This window comes from Euprymna scolopes, chromosome 13 (genome assembly GCF_053919585.1).
Source record: "Euprymna scolopes isolate OS-2025 chromosome 13, ASM5391958v1, whole genome shotgun sequence".
Taxonomy (NCBI): domain Eukaryota; kingdom Metazoa; phylum Mollusca; class Cephalopoda; order Sepiida; family Sepiolidae; genus Euprymna; species Euprymna scolopes.
In genome coordinates, this window is record NC_136494.1 from 235,591 (window position 1) to 253,666 (window position 18,076).

Here is an 18,076-nt window from a genome sequence, read left to right on the forward strand (position 1 = left end):
TTTGAAATGTTTGCATTTTTCTTTGTAGTTCTACTGTTAGTGTCCATATTTCACATGCATGTTAAAACATTGATAGGACTAACACATGTAGAAGCTTCAACTTAACAGATTGATAGATTTGTCCTTCCATATTCATTTTAATTTTGCCATTGCTACTACTGTCTGTACCACCCTTGCTAGGACTTCAGTCTTTGAACCTTCTTCATTGAGCATTGCTCCAATATTCAAGAGCATACGTCATTATTTGTTACAGAAAGATGTTGAACAAAGTCAGCAAGAGGAGGCAGCCTTGGTGCTGCCTACTGATGTATGAAACCAGTCGTCCACTCTGCCCTGCATTATTATTGCACTAGTGACCTTTGCATACAGCTGTTTAATACTATTGATCAATTTTTCGTCCATTCATTCATTGTGGCCCATAATGCATCATGCCACACCCTGTGGAACGCCTTTTTTAAAATCAATGAAGACGTGATGTCTTGTTTGACGTTGACTATATTTCTCACACAGAACTACAGTGAAGATCTGTTCTTCCTCTATGAATACCAGCCTGCTCTTCAGCTATGATCTCCTTTCAACCAAAACATTGTGAAAATAACACACAAGCTGAGAATTGTGGTCCAAAGAATCTAAATAATAAAAATATGTCTAAGGTGTTGACCATTCTCCCGTATGCCAGATCTCATTACAGATTTTGGTGAGCATGTCGATTGTTGTCTCTCTCCCATGCTTTATCAGTTTAGCTTGAATGTTGTCTATTCCAACCATTTTACCATTCTTCAGTGCATGTCGTTCTGCTTTTATTTCTTTCCATAGCATTGGGTTGTCACCTCTATTTGTGGTTTCTTGATGAGAACATGAAGATCCTCTTTTGACCTGGTGGTTATATAATTCTGAAGAATATTTTGTTCACTGACCAATAATCCCTTGCTCTTCAGTGTGATACTGTCCTTGATTATCTTGGATATTGCTGAACCTTTGTCTTTTTTGTGAATGAGTGAATTTTTGTGAGGTTTTTCACAACTGAGAAAGCCCCCTTGCTATTACTGTTGAGGTTGATCTCTGTATCTGCGCACTGTTTTTCTATTCAGTCTTCTTTTGCTACTTTCATGCTATTCTTTATCTTTGTGACTTCACTATATGCTTCTGTTTCAATTGCTGTGTTCTTCATTTTCTTAGTTGTCTTTGATCACACAGCTTCAATATCTCATTTGTGACCCATGGATGAAGTTTCCAGCAGTATTTTCCCTAGATCTCATGTCCTGTCTGTGTCATTACTGTATAGAACTTGGCAGTTAACACCTTAGCACTGTCATCAAGTGTGAGAAGTGCTGCAAATCTCTGCCAGCTGTTGATATATATATATTGTTCACAGAAGCAATGCCTGCTTTTGTATTAAGCTGAACAGATGGTCAGAATTACCCACATGGCACAATGTTAGTCTGTCACTGATTATAACCCCCTCCCCATCGAGATGGGTACCTATGTATACCTTCGAGTAGAATGCTTGTTTACATCACCTTGTATTTCCAAATGGCCAGTATTAGTCCTAACTTTAACCCAACACTCTTTAACTTCATTGCTCTGAAGAGAACCTGTCTTGGATCTTTCGAAATTTAAGGATATGTTGAGTCTTTTTTTTTTTCTTTGAATTTTCAGGATCTGGCAATTCTGGTTCTTTTAGGGTGACAATTATAGTTTTAATTGATAGCAGAAAAATTGGAAACAATGTTTTTTTTTTTTTTTTTTTTTTTTTTGTAATTTAATCTCCAAAGATTATTTGTAAAATCTTGTTAATTTCTTTAAAAAGAATAAAAAAATTAAAAAAAAAACAAGCGGATTCCTTCATTCCATGTCTGATGAAGATGTATATAGTTGGAACTAAGTTGATTTTAAATTTTTTAGAAAATAACTTTTTATTTAAAAAGAAAAATAATTCTGTATTGTATTGGCTTTTTAACTTACAAATTTTAATCCAATGATTTTTATTGTAATTAATGTTTCCAAAAGTTATTGATGAAATATTAATTTCTATTAAGTTAAAAGCAACTTTATTCTTTAACTCTTTGTATGTATTTTTAAAATATCTTATTTATCTTTACAATCTGTTAAGATCACAGATGTATAGATGTCGACACAATAGTTTATCCTGAACTTCTAGCAGAAGTCTAGAAGTGAGATTCAAGAAGATTTGCAAACATGACTCCTCATCAGACAAATTTCAGACAAGACTGAAGCAGATGGAACTGTTTTAACTGACAAACTTCCATAAAACTGGACATTGAGTCCAATAAAACAAAACAAACTGATATATCACTTGAGTCACGTTTAATGTTCTCTCCTAAAACATCTTTGCATTCAACTTTTTCATCTTACAGTAACATTTCAAATTAAATTTCCTTTCTCTAATGGCTGCCATTTGTATTTATATCGTTTTAATTGTGTAAATGCCTGACAATTGCGTTATCGGTTATTAACTTTTTTCCTTTTCACTTTGTTTTTAACTACTCGTCCAAAACAAGGTGCGTTTTTATTTGTTTAATTTCTATTTTATAGTCTTCTATCAAAAACAACTACACACACACACACACTACAGGCACCAATTAATTTAACTGTAACCTTCTACAGAAAGAACAAAGAAACCGTTTTCATTTTATATTTCTGTTATTTGGAGAAAAACAACAAAAAGGATTATTGCTATTATTTTATATGTTCCAGTGTTTGAAATTTACTGTGTCTGAACATTTTATTAATTAGGAAATAGATTATTTATTTGATATTAAAAGTTGAAAAATGTGATTTTGTATAAGTATAAAAATGAAAATAAATTTTCATTCAAAACAACCCAAAAACCATATGGTCCCCCAACTGATTTTTGCTATTCTCCCCATTTAAACCCCTGACCTGATGTAAAACGTCAAGGTAAAACAGCCAAATAACACCCTTTCATGAGAAACGATGCATTTATTTGAATTCAGTACCATTCAAAGAGCCTATTTAGAGACAAGTATGAATTTTTGGAGAAAAATAAAAACTAAACCCAAAATTTTCCTAGGGTAAAATATTACGTTTCCAGATGTATATTCATATGGTCTTGTTTTTGCGTAATTTTCAGCAAAATTTAAGGATCGGAAAAGATTCTGTTATGAGAACAATTACCAATATGAGAGCAATAGTCCAAACAATTAAGACCAATCTTCATCTCCAAAAAATTTAAAACAATTTATCTCACCGGAATGCATCAAATTTATAGAAATTTTGTTCAAATGAGAAAGAAAGAAATTTGAAAACTTTAAAAAACCGAGTAATGCTGATAATTTTTGTTATTAAATGAAAAACAAAAAAATGGATAATTTGCCGGATTGCCACATTAATTCCTATTTCAGTCACATAAGTTCTTTAGAGTGAAATGATTTTAGCATTTCTTCCAAACAAATTATCTTTACTCAAACCATGTTTGTATCAATAATAACTTAAAAAGAGTAAGTTATAGCAGTTTTGGCACTTATGTATGAAAGGGGCCAAAATACACAATTGCCAGACTATGATTATTTTTCAAGGCCAAATGTTTAAGAAAAAAGGGCCAAATTCAAAAAAGAAGCCACACTTTTTGCGGTAAAAAGGCAATTGGTATTTCTATATTTTTCGAGCAAATGAAATATTGAATTTCATGTAAAACAAATGGTACCTACATAATTGTCATGGCGAAAATACTAACATATCCAAAAATTACGAAAAACGAAGAGATAGATTGATTATTAAAAAACAAGAAATTTGTGAAATTTGGTGTTTACAAGCAAAATGCAACAAAAATAACATATACTTTTGCACCCACACCGAAATAATAGTGTTAATATTTAGAAACCTATTAATATTGATAGGGGAGGGTGTTTTGTAACTATTCTGTACTTTCACCTAACAATTTAATAAAAATGATATCGTAAAACTTTAATTTAACTTGTAAATACTATTTAACAAATAGTGCAGGTTGTTAAATATAAAAGCATTAATAACATTTATTTTATCAAAATAAAATTGTAAAAACATTGTTTTATTGGGTTTCATTGAACAACGGATGGGAGGTGCAACTTTTCAACCTAATTACACAGTGACAATAATTAAAACTATATTTTGTTATAGTTTTACTTTAATTCAAACAATTTTTTATTAAAATTTTATTTTTGTCTTATGGCAACTTCTTTCCATTAAATTATTTGAAAAAAAAATCCAATGTTGCTTTAAGTTTTATTAAAATTCTATTTTCTTATGTTGAGCTTCAGTTTGAAAAAAAATCCAATGTTCCTATTTACTTGCCCCCCCCCCGCCCCCACCGCGAGGGCAGAGTTAGACACAAGGTCAGTTTTTAATGTGGGGAAAGTAACAAAAATAAAAATTGCCTCAGTCTAAAAGGATTTTTCCTCCCCTGACTGAGGACAGAAAAGAGGATGTGTAATATGAGAACAGGTACTACACTTTGCTCCTAGCCAAAAGGCTAAGTAATGTTGCTTTAATCGAAAAAATGTATTTTTTCAATAAATGCTTTTACAGTTATATTTGGATACATTTTTATACAATAACTTTTGGTTTCAAGTATTTTGGTGTTATTTATTTTGTGTGTTATTTGACCAAGAAGAAATTATGTTTTATTAAATTTAGATGAGAAAACAATTCAATAACTTTTTTGGTAAAAGTAAAGTTTAAGCGTGATGTTCTTTAACGTTTTTTGAAACCTATTATTTAACATGGTGGGGGGAGGGTTGTCACTATTCCAAGAAGAAATTGGAGTTTTCGCCCCTAACAATGGCACTGTCCGTATAATGCATAAATGTCAATAAAACAATTCCGATCAAATTCAACCTAGAAATTAATATCCTTATAGACTGAAGCAATCTTATTTTTGTTCCTATCCAGAGTGCCTCTCTTTGGGAGCTAGATTTTCCCCACATTCATAACCAACCTTGTGTCTAACTCTTTACCTAAGACAAAAACAAATAAACCAGAATTTTTCATTTGGATTTCATAAAATCCACATCTTTTTTTTTTTTTTTTTTTTTTTTTTTTACCCCTTTTTACTCCTTAGGGACTAAACCAGACTTTTTCCCAGGTCAAATATTACATTTCCAGATGAATATCCATGTGGGCTTGCTTTGGGTAATTTTCAGCAAAATCTAATGGTCGAAAAATATTTTATGTACCAAAAAGTGCTATTTTTGGTGATGTTGACTGCTTTTGACCTCCTGGGAACGCAACCAGAATTTTCCCATCGTCAAATATTATGTTTCCAAATGTATATCTGTGGAGTTTTGCTTTTTTGGTAATTTTCAGTAAAATCTAATGGTTGGAAAAGATTTTATGTCCCGAAATGTGCTATTTTTGTCCATTTTGGGCTAAAAATCACCATTTTTACTCCTTTTGGACCCCTGGGGACAAAACCAAAAATTTCCCAGGATAAAATATTATGTTTCCAGATGTATATCCATTTAGTCTTGCTGTTATATATTCAATCATCGAGTTTATCCTTGAGAGGTACCAAATTGAGCTTTCGTTACATTTGAATATGTTATATAGAGTTCTTCATTTAGGGGCACATTTTACGTTTTCTATATAACATAAGAAAGATTCCGTGTGATTGTCTCTAACATAAATGGTTGTGTGTTTGATTATCATAAAGGGAATCGTGTGTGTGACATGTAATTTCTGAACCTACCTCTGTTTCTCGCTGTTGAACCATCTGGCAATTTCTCATCCTGGAGGGAGACTTGATACCTGTTTGACGAAGATTTATCACTCCAAGACGATGAAATGGTTTTATAGATTTTATTTCACTTTCCCCAGAGGTTCTGCAGCAGGTGTAAAGTGAAATCTCTTGTGTGGGCTCTTCTTCACACACGTCAGCGTTAGTCTCCCCCCTCCCCAGTTAAGAGAGGGGACCACGGAAAAACGTCCGTCTTCTTCAAAGCTCAAATCAAATCTCCCAGATCTAGCCAACCACGTCACACATACGTAATTTAGTCAGCTGACCTTTGGTTCTGGTAAACGTGTCTACCTCCACGTTTACTCACCTCTCTCTCTCTCTCTCTCTCTCTCTCTCTCTCTCTCTCTCTCTCCCTCTCTATTCTCTTATAGAGACACAGAGAGAGAAAATAGAAAGAAGAGTAAGAAAGCCAGAGAGGGGGGGAGAGATGCTCGTTAACATTGCTTTTGGGTAACTTTCAGCAAAATCTAATGGTCGGAAAAGATTCTATGTCCTGAAAAGTGCTATTTTTGGCCATTTTGATCCCCCTGAGGATTCAACCAGAATTTTCCCTGGGTCAAATATTGTGTTTCCAGATGTATATCTACATGGTCTTGCTTTTGGGTAATTTTCAGCAAAATCTAATGATCGGAAAATATTTTATGTCCTGAAAAGTACTATTTTTGGCTATTTTGACCCCTTTTGACCCCCTAGGAGTGCAATAAAATTTTTTATAAAAAATCTGAGAATGTTACATTTCCTCCCTTGCCGAGCTGTAACTTTATGCAAAATTTCAGAAAAATGTAATGAGTAGTCATTGAGAATTTTTGAACGAACGGACAAACGTGAATTCTAAGGTCCAAATCCGACTAAGTCAGTGGATCAACTAGTTATATAATTAAACGAAAATGTGGAATGTCAATTGGTCAAATAAAACTATATTCTTGAATAATTGTTTACCTTTTTTTATTAAAGATAAAAATTTTTTAGATATAATGAAGATTTTTAAAAAAAGTTAATCTTTTGTATAATTTAGAAAGATGAGAGAAGAGGTGCTTTAATGGCAGATGTAATTGTTATCACAATCACTAAAAACAAATGTAGTTTTAAAAATAAATATCTAATTAATTATTTTGGAAAAAGCTTTGTTAGCTACATTGGCCAAAACGTTGTGCAAATAACATTCAAGATTAAAACATTGGACTAACAATCACAGGCAACATGAATATAAACTAATACGTTGAGGACATTGCCAAGGCTGCCGCAAAGAAACTAAAAAATTACTTGCACCAGAGAGCATCCTATATCTTTACACAGCCACAATTTGCCCATGCATGGAGAATTGTTGCCACATCTGGGTTGGTGCATCTATCACTAGTCTCTCACTCTTAGAGACCAAAAAAAGAAACGGTAGTCTGAATAATTCAAATAAAGTTGTGATCAGTTATGTAAATGAGTTATTTTGGGTTCAATATAAACATCCATAATTCACCAAGTAGAAATAATTGCAAATGTATTCTTAGTATTGCCTGCACCGAGTGTCAATTCAAACTGAAAGAGGTTTGCATTGATCAAACCAGTGTGAGAATAACACTCAAGATAAAAGCAGTAGTCTGAATAATCCAAATAAAGTTGTGGTCGGTTATGTAAATGAGTAAATTTTGATTCAATATAAACGTGCATAATTTACCATTTTATCTGTTGGCTTTTGAGTCTGATTTTATTCAGATTGATGTTTGTGGTAGTAAAGTTCTTTTGTGGCGAATGTATGTTAAAGTCCTCTGAAACGCGTCCCTGTTATTCATGTTTACTATCAATTGCTTCAATCAAGTTTTTCTTCTAATATTCCAGCCAAATTCCAAAAGATCTGTTTTTTGTGGGTCCTCTTTGCTGTCTTATTGAAGTCTTGGTGCTAGCCATAATCATTATTCAGTAAAATAAATTAAAAACTTCTCTTTTAGTAGTCGTTTCTCATTCATTTTATTTTGTAATGCTTAAAATGGGCAAAACCTCAACAATACAAAAAAGGGTTAAAACCTTACTCCTGAAAAAGTTTTACTTGTTGAGAGGTGACAATGGTCAAGTGGTTAACATGGGCTGAAGCCCTGGGTGCTCTAAGTCTGAATCCAGTTCATTCCATAAACATCATTTTCACTTAGGATGTTGACAACTTTCTCATGGTCCCTTCCATAAGTATCCAATGTTTTTCTAGAAAGACTTGACTACAAAAATATTGGGGGGAAACAATAAACAATAGAATCTTCAGATTCATACGATATGATGGTGATAAATTGTTGGATATTTGTTGCTATTTTGACTGGGGACAAAACTAAAATGTATGATTATATTTGTCAACAAAACACTTCAAAATATTGATGGTATGAAGTGAGGTGGAGAATAATAAAAATCCGGAAATCTTCTCAGAAAAGTTTTAATTACAAAAGACATCTACAACCAATAATAAACAATGAAGAGGCACTTGGGCTTGGGCCTAGCGAAAGAAGCTCTGACAGACTAATTCACCCAGTGAAGGGAAGGGCTAAGAATATAACTTACGTGTTGAATTACATTTTAGTTAGGTTTTCAGTTAGAAGCTATAAGGTCCGACTCTTAGGATTCCAAAAATTCTAACTCCGATTCTTATTTTTAAAATCTTTAATATTCAGATTCTGTTGATTCTTTGAGGATTAAAAAAACAAAAAAAAACTCATATTTCTAGTATTCTTATGACTCCTTCCAAAGCCTCTGACTCTAACTTTAAAACTTTGATTTTAGTATATATATATTATTCCTTAATTGGAATTTTTTATTTTGAGATGAGCATTTTTATGTTAATTTTATTTTTATTTCGGACTATTAGTCTCATCTTTATTAGTTGTTGTTGTTAGGAGATTCGAAGTTCCTATCCGTCGCGGTTACCACCTGACGAAGGCCAGAGGAAATTGGCCGAAACATTGTGAACCAATAAAAACAAACAAACAACAACTAATAAATTTGATTTTAGTGTTAAGAAATTATTTCACATTCTAAAAGCAATCTATTTGTTGCGAATGATTTAATGTCATTTGACTTAACAATCCATTTTTTTATTTAACAAATGAATGCGAATTTCTTCAGATTCCATGTAGCATTCAACTTGATAGAATCGTTCCCACTTCCATCTCTCTCTAGAAGTCTACACCCACAAATAGCTCATATTTCAATATAAGTGCAGAAACCGTAGAGTCTTTGACATTGCTTCAGTCTTCAAAATGCTAATTAAAAAGCTGGATTGTTGGCTGAAAAAAAATCAGATTTTGCATCAGTTAAAAAATTATTTGGTTGGTTGTTTTTATTTTATGGTATACCAACGCTTTTGGAATTATTTAATGCAGAATTCAGTAATCTTAGGAAAAAGGTTTTATGCTTCAAGTTCTTATATCTTCAAATGTTTATTCATGGTGTCTTGTTTGATTTTTTTTGTAGAGGGAAATTGTTGTTTTTGACTTTGTGTGATTGAATTTTAAAAAGGAAAAAATAACATCAATGTTTGGTGCATTTTAGATCAGACAGCCTGATTTGGTAGCATCATTTAAAAAAAACAAAAAAAAAAAAAAAAAAAGGAGACCAAAACAAAAAGACTGGTTTCTGCAAAATGTTGAAGATTCTGATTTTTATATACTAGATTTGTCAGTGTATAATGAATGAAGCGTTTTTGTTTTTACCACTTATCAAGGCCGAGAGTAACTCCAGGATAGCATTAATCGAATCAAGTGCTTGTCAGCTGAAACTGATTGATGCAATGAATTAAGTTTGATTATTCATGGGAAGGTTCATGTTGAGTGCTCGTTGACAATGGATTTGAAGAAGACTGGCGAAACTCCATGGAAATTCCATACTGCTTTTCTACAACTTATATAATTTACCATTTCAAAATCTGCCATAGTTGATAAAAAAAATTGAAAAACTTGTATGTAAAATTAATGATTGTTGTACTAAATATTTATTTTAATAAATAAAAGCAAATGTTTTTATTTAAAATTGTAATATTCTAACCTGTCTTTACTGTATCCTTATTTTCATGGCAAGTGCTCGTCTGAGCTGCAATCTATGCCCCTGTCATTGCCAAACTTTCATGAAACACTCATCTAAATCACTATCAATAATTTCCCTCACTCTTTATCTGCGCTTAAATCTAAACATAGATTCCATGAACAAAGCTTCTTTCTTAGAACTGCACACCTGTGGAACTCTCTCCCATTTCCCAGCTTTCCAGCTAACTACAATATGGTCGTCTTCAAGTCCAATATGAACAAGTTCTTGATGAGCCATCCAATTTACTAAATTTACACTATTAATGATTACTACGATATTGTCCCATTAACTACCATTCACTCATTAACCTTTACCCTCGAGTGACCTCTGAGCCTTGATAAGTGGTGACTCCTTTGTAAAAAAAAAAATAAAAATATTCAGACTACTTTTCTCGTCTTGATCAATGTAACCTCCAACCTTCTTCAGGTGTATCTTGTCGAATTCACTTGTAAGCGAAACATTGTGAAAATAACATTCGAGATGAGAACAGTAGTCTGAATGATCCAAATAATACAAATTATCAATCCTCATCTAAAAAATTCAGATTATATTGTAGTCAGCAGAGAAATAGTTCTACGGTAATGTGTTCCAGAGAAGCTCTATCCTCTATCCATGAGGATTTCTGCTCCTCAAGGCACTTGGAGCAAAAAGGAGAAGTCTTTTCCATTGTGGTAGAAAAACAAGTTCTTGCTATGGATGTCTTACAAGAAGTTTGATGAGTATCATGTCTCTTAGTTACAAGGCAGTGTATGATTAGCTGATTTGGGTTATCTTAGTAGAGAGTAGATTCGAGGTGATTTGAGATGAGAGATCGATACGTCAGGTCATTGTGTAGAGTTAATATGAATATGGACGTTTAGATCCTCTCACCCTCTTCCCTCCAACAGTAGTCAGAAGTAATTCTTAAGGAAAGTGGATCTAGTTAAGTCCAATTGAATTTTACTCCTCCTTCCATGAAAATAGATGACAACTCAGATGTACAGAAAGTATATTTAGATGGGCGAAGTTATTGATGTTGTTCAGAAGTTTTGTAACCTTTGTGATAATATTGGAACACATGGAGGAGTAGGTGCTAGTGTGATTGCAAGAATTAGGAGTAGATGAAGTTAGTTCAAGGAATTTCTGCACCACAGTCAACTAAGTGAAGAATCTATCATAGCATGTGTACGGAGTGTGATGATATATGGAAGTGAAACCTGGTCAGTAAGGACATGCGTTAAATGAAAAGAAAAATGAGAACGCTTATTCGATGGATGTGGAAGAAATAGTAAAAACGGTTATGTCTTATTAAATGAATAGTCTTGTTATTAATTTAACCAATCATATGTTACAGATTCAGTTAAATCATTTGTTTTTTGTTTGTTTTTTGATTGTCAATTTTTTCATCATATCATTGATCATTTTATTTAAAGATAGTAAAAAATACAAAGACACTTTTTTCTTCTCTTATTCTTTGTGTGTGTGTGTGTGTGTGTGTGTGTGTGTGTGTGTGTGTGTGTGTGTGTGTGTGTGTGTGTGTGTGTGTGTGTGTGTGTTGAGTGAGCTGCTGACCTACTTAACTCGTGACACGCGTCGAGTTGAGTCCTCGAGTGGCCATATTTGTCAACAATGACTGACAGCGAAGATGACTTTAATCTAGAATTTGAAAATGCCATGGAAGGTAGGAACTACTGCGCTATTTTTCTGATGGTATCTTCATTATCATAATTATTAAACTGATATCATCTGCAGTGTTTTTTTTTTTTTTTTTTCCTTTTTAAACGCGCCCAATTATTCGCCATTCGCCGCACAAGTTTCAACTTCCGTACAGCTGTTATTTTTCTTTGTTTTTTTTTTCTTATTTTATATTAAAAACTCTGTTGCTGAATTTCGTAAATAAGTTGAGGAGAAAAGACTTGTGTGTGCATATGTATATATGTATGTAATAACGTGTGTGTGTGTATATATATATATATATATATATATATATATATATATATACTAGCAAAAGTACCCGTCGTTGACTGGGTTCAAAAACAGCCTACAGAAAATGGACTCTGATTTATTAAAGTATGATAGGTTATGAAAAGGAAGAGTTGTAAAGAGATAGCCTCGAATTCGGAGGGTATCAAAACCAAAGCAAAATATGATGAAAGTAAAAATAAAATAAATAAACCCCATAATTTATTATACCATACCTGTTCACACTAAAACACTTATCACAATATTATGTGGATCTATATTAAAAAACCTTGTTAAATTTTGTGATATATTTCCATTCTATGGAGGCCTATTGGAGGCCAGGCGCGAACGCAGACCGCACAATTTTATTATACCATCCCTATTTAAGTTAAAACATACTTATCAAAGTATTCTTATGTACATCTATATCAAAAACACTTGTAAACGTTTTTTTTTTTTTTTAATTTTTAAATTTTTTATTTCCATACTTTGTGGACCAGGCGCGAACGCAGACCCCACAATTTTAATGAACCACCGTTCTGCAGGATCAAACCTACCCATTCCTGTGTCTCGATACATCTATCATTATATGTAATCAATTTTTTAAAATAGTCAACCATATAGGAGCCTATTCGTGACCAGACACACACACACGCATTCAGCTTTATATTATAGATATATATTTATGTGTATGGCATAATCACGTACACACCAGTTCTCATCAGACCACCAAAGTTAAGCAACATTGAACCTGGCTAGTACTAGATGGGTGAATTCTAGGCACTGTATGTGCTCTCCGCTTATCTCAGCATTGTTTCCAGTTGTCTAGAACCTCCACTTGCCACCTGTATTTAACAACACCAACTTAGGAAACGTGTGGTTGGGTATTGCGCAACTGTTGCCACAAAAATTCCATGTGCAGGAACTCTTACAGTGAGTATCCATAGTCTGTCAAGATTGAAGGAAGCTACTCTATATTTATGTATTTATGTGTATATGTATGTATATATATATTAGTGTTGGGATGATTAATCGGAATCAGGAATCAGAAAAATCGGAACTTTTGAGGATATCGGAATTGGAAAAATTAGTATTAATATCTAGTTTCCGATGCTGAAAACGATTCTTTTAATTGTCTTTTTCTATTTAATTTTAAAAGCAAAATCTTCCGCTGCTGTGACAAAATTTTGGGGTTGTAACCAAAATTCGCTTTTTATGGTAACAAATTAAAGGGGGAAAAAAAGGGGAAAAATTAAACAAGCAAACAAAGAGAAATGAACAAAAGAAATACAAACCTGAAATAAGTTTAAAATGCTCCGAATTTATTTAAAGAAAACAAAATGTTACGGTTGCTTATATTTTTCTAAGCTCAGGTTTTAAAAACCTGTAAGTAACATACGAAATAAAAAATAAAAAACAAATACAGTAGATAATTCACTGTGGATGTGTTATCGGCAGCTCTAGTAACTCTTGCTTCTCCTTATTTATCCTTCAGTCTTCATTTCCAATGAGTGATTTTTCTGATAAAGGGTGAAGAAAAAGCTGCTTGCTAGGTCGGCAGTACTTGCGTGAACAGTAGCCTGAGATGTCAGAAATTTTCTGTTTCTATGTCTATCCTTGGCCATGTCACTCGTAAAGGTGCTGGAGGTAAACGTTTTATCTTGGCTGATGTTATCCACTTGATAGTCAGGGACCCGAACCACTAAAGAGGCTGTCCTTTCAGCAGGTGCAAAGTATTGCCATTTGGTGAATGGATTCTGGACCATGCAGTAGTCTCTGGTGGGGCCTCTCGATGCCATACTAGTAAGTAATTGTAACGGCTTTACCTTATCATGTGCTACAAAAAAAGATTTCTCTCTTACTTTCCCTCTCTAACCTGCTCTAACCAAATCTGTCAACCTGTTCCACAAATCCCAAAACCTCAACATGAATTATCTCCAGAAAAAAAAACACGAACAAACCTCAAACCCCATCCTCCTATGTAGACCCCTACTACCATGTCTCCTTCTCTAACATCAGGGGTCTATGTTCCAACCTTCCAGAGGTTGAAACCCAATTGCGGGAGACGAAACCAGACATATTGTTCCTAAGCGAAACTGGCATAGGGCCAACCACTTCCCTAGATGAGTTCATAATTAATGGATACTCTAACTTAACATCTAAATCTGACCCCCAAGATCGCCATGGGCATGGAATATGTGCTCACATTAAAGATAGCTTTCCGTGTGGTAGGGATATCTCCAGAGAAGATCCTAATTTACCTTATATGTGCTTACGGGTTGTACTGCTTACACCACTGCATTTATATTTGCCCTCTATCACCCCGACAAAAGCAGAGTTACTATCTTTAAGAGCATATCTAAGAAAATTGACCACATCCTGCCTGCTCATCCTTCGGCTAACATTCACATCTGTGGTGACTTCAATGTTCACAAAGTGGAATGGCTGACCCATTCAAACAAGACAGATGATGAGGGGAGGTTCTGTCATGACTTCTCCATCGCCTATGACCTCTCTCAGATTGTTCACGAACCCACCCGTGTACCTGATACTACCAGCTAGTATGCAAGCCTTCCAGACCTTTTTCTCATAACTTCTCCTGAGCTATGTTCATGTTCCATTCTATCTCCTCTGGGATCTTCTGACCACTCGGTTGTATCAGTTAAGATAAAAATGAAATGCAACAAGTCTTCAGACGTACCTCTCCACTGTACAGTATATCGATACTCTATGGCTGGCTGGGATAGCCTCCGTATATTTATATCTGATCTACCTCTGCATTCCATGTTTAAAAAGGATGTGTCCTCTATAGTATCAGACCTGACTGAATGGTTAATTGTAGGTATAGACCGATTCATACATCCAAAAAATTCCAACAGCCAGCCATGGTTCTCCTGAGAATGTGCTGCGCACAGCAATCACTTTTTCTATAGCTACCAATGTAATAGATGCACTGAGACTAAAGCTGCTTTCAGGACTGCCAGCAACCACTGTAAAAGAGTAATAAAAAATGCAAGAGAACTATATGCTCAGTCCGTTAAATCCAAAGTAGCTGGGCAGCGGCTTGGTTCCCACCAATTTTGGCAAATAGCAAACAGAATCCTGAACAGAAGTGTGCGTTCTATCCCAACCATCATCAATGGACCTTAGATCATTTCGTCAGCATCAGACAAAGCCAAACTATTTGCCAAGAACTTTGCAGCTAATGTGACCAAGGCTATCAACTCCCCATATTTCCTCCTATAACAGACAACACGCTATGCAACATACAAATATCTGTGCATGATGTCGCCAAGCTAATCAAGAACATTGATTCCAGCAAAGCAACTGGCCCTGACGGCATTCCAATTATAATGTTGAAAAAACTTCAACCAGAACTTACTCCCATACTTAAAAAACAGTTTAAGCATTGTCTTAAGGAGAATTACTTCCCAATACATTGGAAAATCTCATCAGTATGCCCCGTATTTAAGAATTCAGGTGACAGGTCATCTCCCTCTCAGTACAGACCAATAAGTCTTCTGTGTGTCATGAGTAAGTTGCTGGAATCCATACAGAAGTAGTCAACCATCTCAGCAGAAATAACCTTCTTACTGACATGCAATATGGTTTCCGTTCTGCTAGATCTACAACAGATGTGCTAACAGTTATATCTCATAGGATTAGTGAATCTCTTGACAAAGGCTTCCTTTCTAGGGCAATTGCTCTTGATGTATCAAAGGCCTTCAATAAAGTATAGCATAAAGGCCTACTTCACAAGATTTCCAGCTACGGTATAACTGGAAATGTTTTCTCAATTGTTAAATCATTTCTCTGATAGGCTCATAAGAGTAGTGGTTGATGGGCAGAAATCAGAAGGCCTCAGTATTAATGCTGGTGTCCCTCAAGGTTCCATCCTGGGCCCAACTCTCTTCCTGATCTACATCAATGATCTCCCAAAACACATACTTAAATCATTAGTTGAAATTTCTGCTGATGACACGACCATCTATAGCAACAGTTCAAAAGCCATAAATGATAAAGTTCTCTCTGATTCTCTCTCCTGTGATCTTGAGCGCATGGTACTGGTACAATGGGGGAAGAGGTGGCTGGTTACTTTTAATGCATCTAAAACCAAGCTTCTATCTTTATATTATCAACGCTCAGATCCCCATCGGGCATCAATTGAAATGGATGGCTCTTGTCTTGGGGAAGCTCCATGTTTTGACAAGCTTCTAGGATTGATCTTTACTCCTGATCTGAAATGGAACACGTACATCAAATCCGTTGCCAAGGTCACTAGAAAAATGGTGGGATCCTTCTACTGCTCCAGTAGATATCTCACTGCTGATGCAATTCTCTATCGATATAACAGCCAAGTACGTCCAAGGATGGAGTACTGCTGCCATATCTGGATAGGAGCTGCTAAAAATAGCCTATCCAGCCTTTTCAGAGTACAAAATAGACTTTGTAGCCTCGTGGGGGATGCCCTTTTCTCTTCCCTGCAACCTCTCTCCCACAGAAGGGATGTTGCAAGCCTGTCATTGTTTTATGGTTATTTCCATGGAAAGTGCTCGTCTGAGTTCCAATCTCTGGTCCCCCCTCGCTAATCTTTTATGAAAAACACCCGTCTAGCTGAAACCACTGTCAGTAATTTTCCCCACTCTTTATCTATGCCTAAATCAAAACGTAGATTCCATGAACAAAGCTTCTTTTTCAGAAGTGCACGCCTGTGGAACTCTCTTCCATTTGCCTGTTTCCTACCTGACTACAACTAGGATGTCTTAAAGTCCAACATAAACAAATTCCTGATAAACCACCCCCTTAAGGAAGACACTTTATCAGATCTCCATTACTAAGGATTACTACGATATTGTCCCATTGATTACTGTACACACAATAACCTTTACTCCCGAGTGGCCTCCGGGCCTTGATAAATGGTGATTTTCCTGTAAAAAACATAAATAAATAAAATAAAAAAAGAGGAGATAGGAACAGTAAATAGGGGATATGGAAATACATATATGAATAGATAAAAATAGATAAAAATAAACGATCTGAAAGTGAAGAAGAATGGGATTAGAAAAATGTTCAAAAATAATCTCTCTCTCTCATATATATATATATATATATATATAAGTGAACGTGTCTGTGTGTGTGTGTGTACATTTTCCCACGCAATAACTCTGTCAATTTTTAGTCTACAGAATCGAAATTTTATATACAGGATACTGAGATTTTGGGAAAATCTTTGTAATTCGTTTTTGACCAGAAATTTGGTTGTTAAGGGGTTAAAGTTCAACGATTTGACCTTTGAGAACTCTACCAAACTCCTCCGACAATTTTGGGTCTAAACACTTGCAATTTCAGATATAGGTTCCTTGGACATGGATCTAACTTAATAACTTGTTAATAATAAATGTTAAGGGGCTATAATAGGGTCAAAGTTAAAAAAATTGACCGTTTTTTTTTGTTTTTGTTTTTTTTTTTTTTTTGCTCAACATACACCTCCACACACCCGGGCAACGCCAGTATATCTATAAAAGTGAAAGTGTCTGTGTGTCTGTCTGTGTTCATTTCCCTACGCAATAATTCTGTCAATTTTCAGTCTACAGACTCGAAATTTGATATACAGGGTATTGAGATTTGGGAAAATCTTTGTAATCCGTTTTCCGCCACAAATTTGGCTGTAAAGGGGTCAAAGTTCAACGATTTGACCTTTGAGAACTCTACCAAACTCCTCTGCGAATTTTAGATATAAACAATTTAAATTTTATATATAGGTTCCTTGGACATGGATCTAACTTAATAACTTGAGTTGAGCCCAAAACAATAAATGTTAAGGGTCATAATAGGGGTCAAAGTTTTAAAAAATTTGACCACTGCGGTCTCTACCAAATTACTCAAACATTTGAAATTTTACATAAACGATATTTAGAGATAGGGCAAGATTTTTAATCGGTTTGGGTCGAAAATTTGAGCTACCAATATATAAATGTATGTATGTATGTTTGCATGTCTGCCTAAAACTTTCGACAGAGGCGACTGATTTTCACAAGATCAGTATCGTTTTGAAGCTCGACCCCTCAGACGACAAATACCGAAAAATTGGCTAAAAACATTAATTTCTTCACCCTCAACTGGGCACTTTTCTACAGGGAGGGGGTCGCTTTTCGCCAATATTTTTGAAAGTCATCCCCTCTTTTTGATTGTCTAGCTTTAATTTAAACCTACGTCACTTCTGGTTTGGCGGTAGGCATAACAGCAAAGACATCACGTTTTTTCACATTCTTTTCTTCCTTTGCGGTACGGGTTCGAGCCTGTGTTCCTACTACCACTTTTTTTTGT

General features: G+C 34.7%; 1 protein-coding gene across 2 annotated transcripts in view; it reads left to right on the top strand.

The window, feature by feature from the left end:
• Positions 1 to 18,076, top strand: part of LOC145291907 (solute carrier family 15 member 1-like) — a 166,290-nt gene that overhangs the window by 41,240 nt on the left and 106,974 nt on the right. The window contains exon 1 of one of the 2 annotated variants that reach the window (XM_080137739.1): positions 11,353 to 11,468. The exons of the other annotated variant lie outside the window; for it this stretch is intronic. Within the exon in view, the coding sequence (XP_079993865.1) occupies positions 11,417 to 11,468 (52 nt within the window). The 5' untranslated portion in view covers positions 11,353 to 11,416. Of the gene's footprint in view, positions 1 to 11,352; positions 11,469 to 18,076 lie in introns of those variants that run through there. 2 annotated transcript variants of the gene reach the window in all.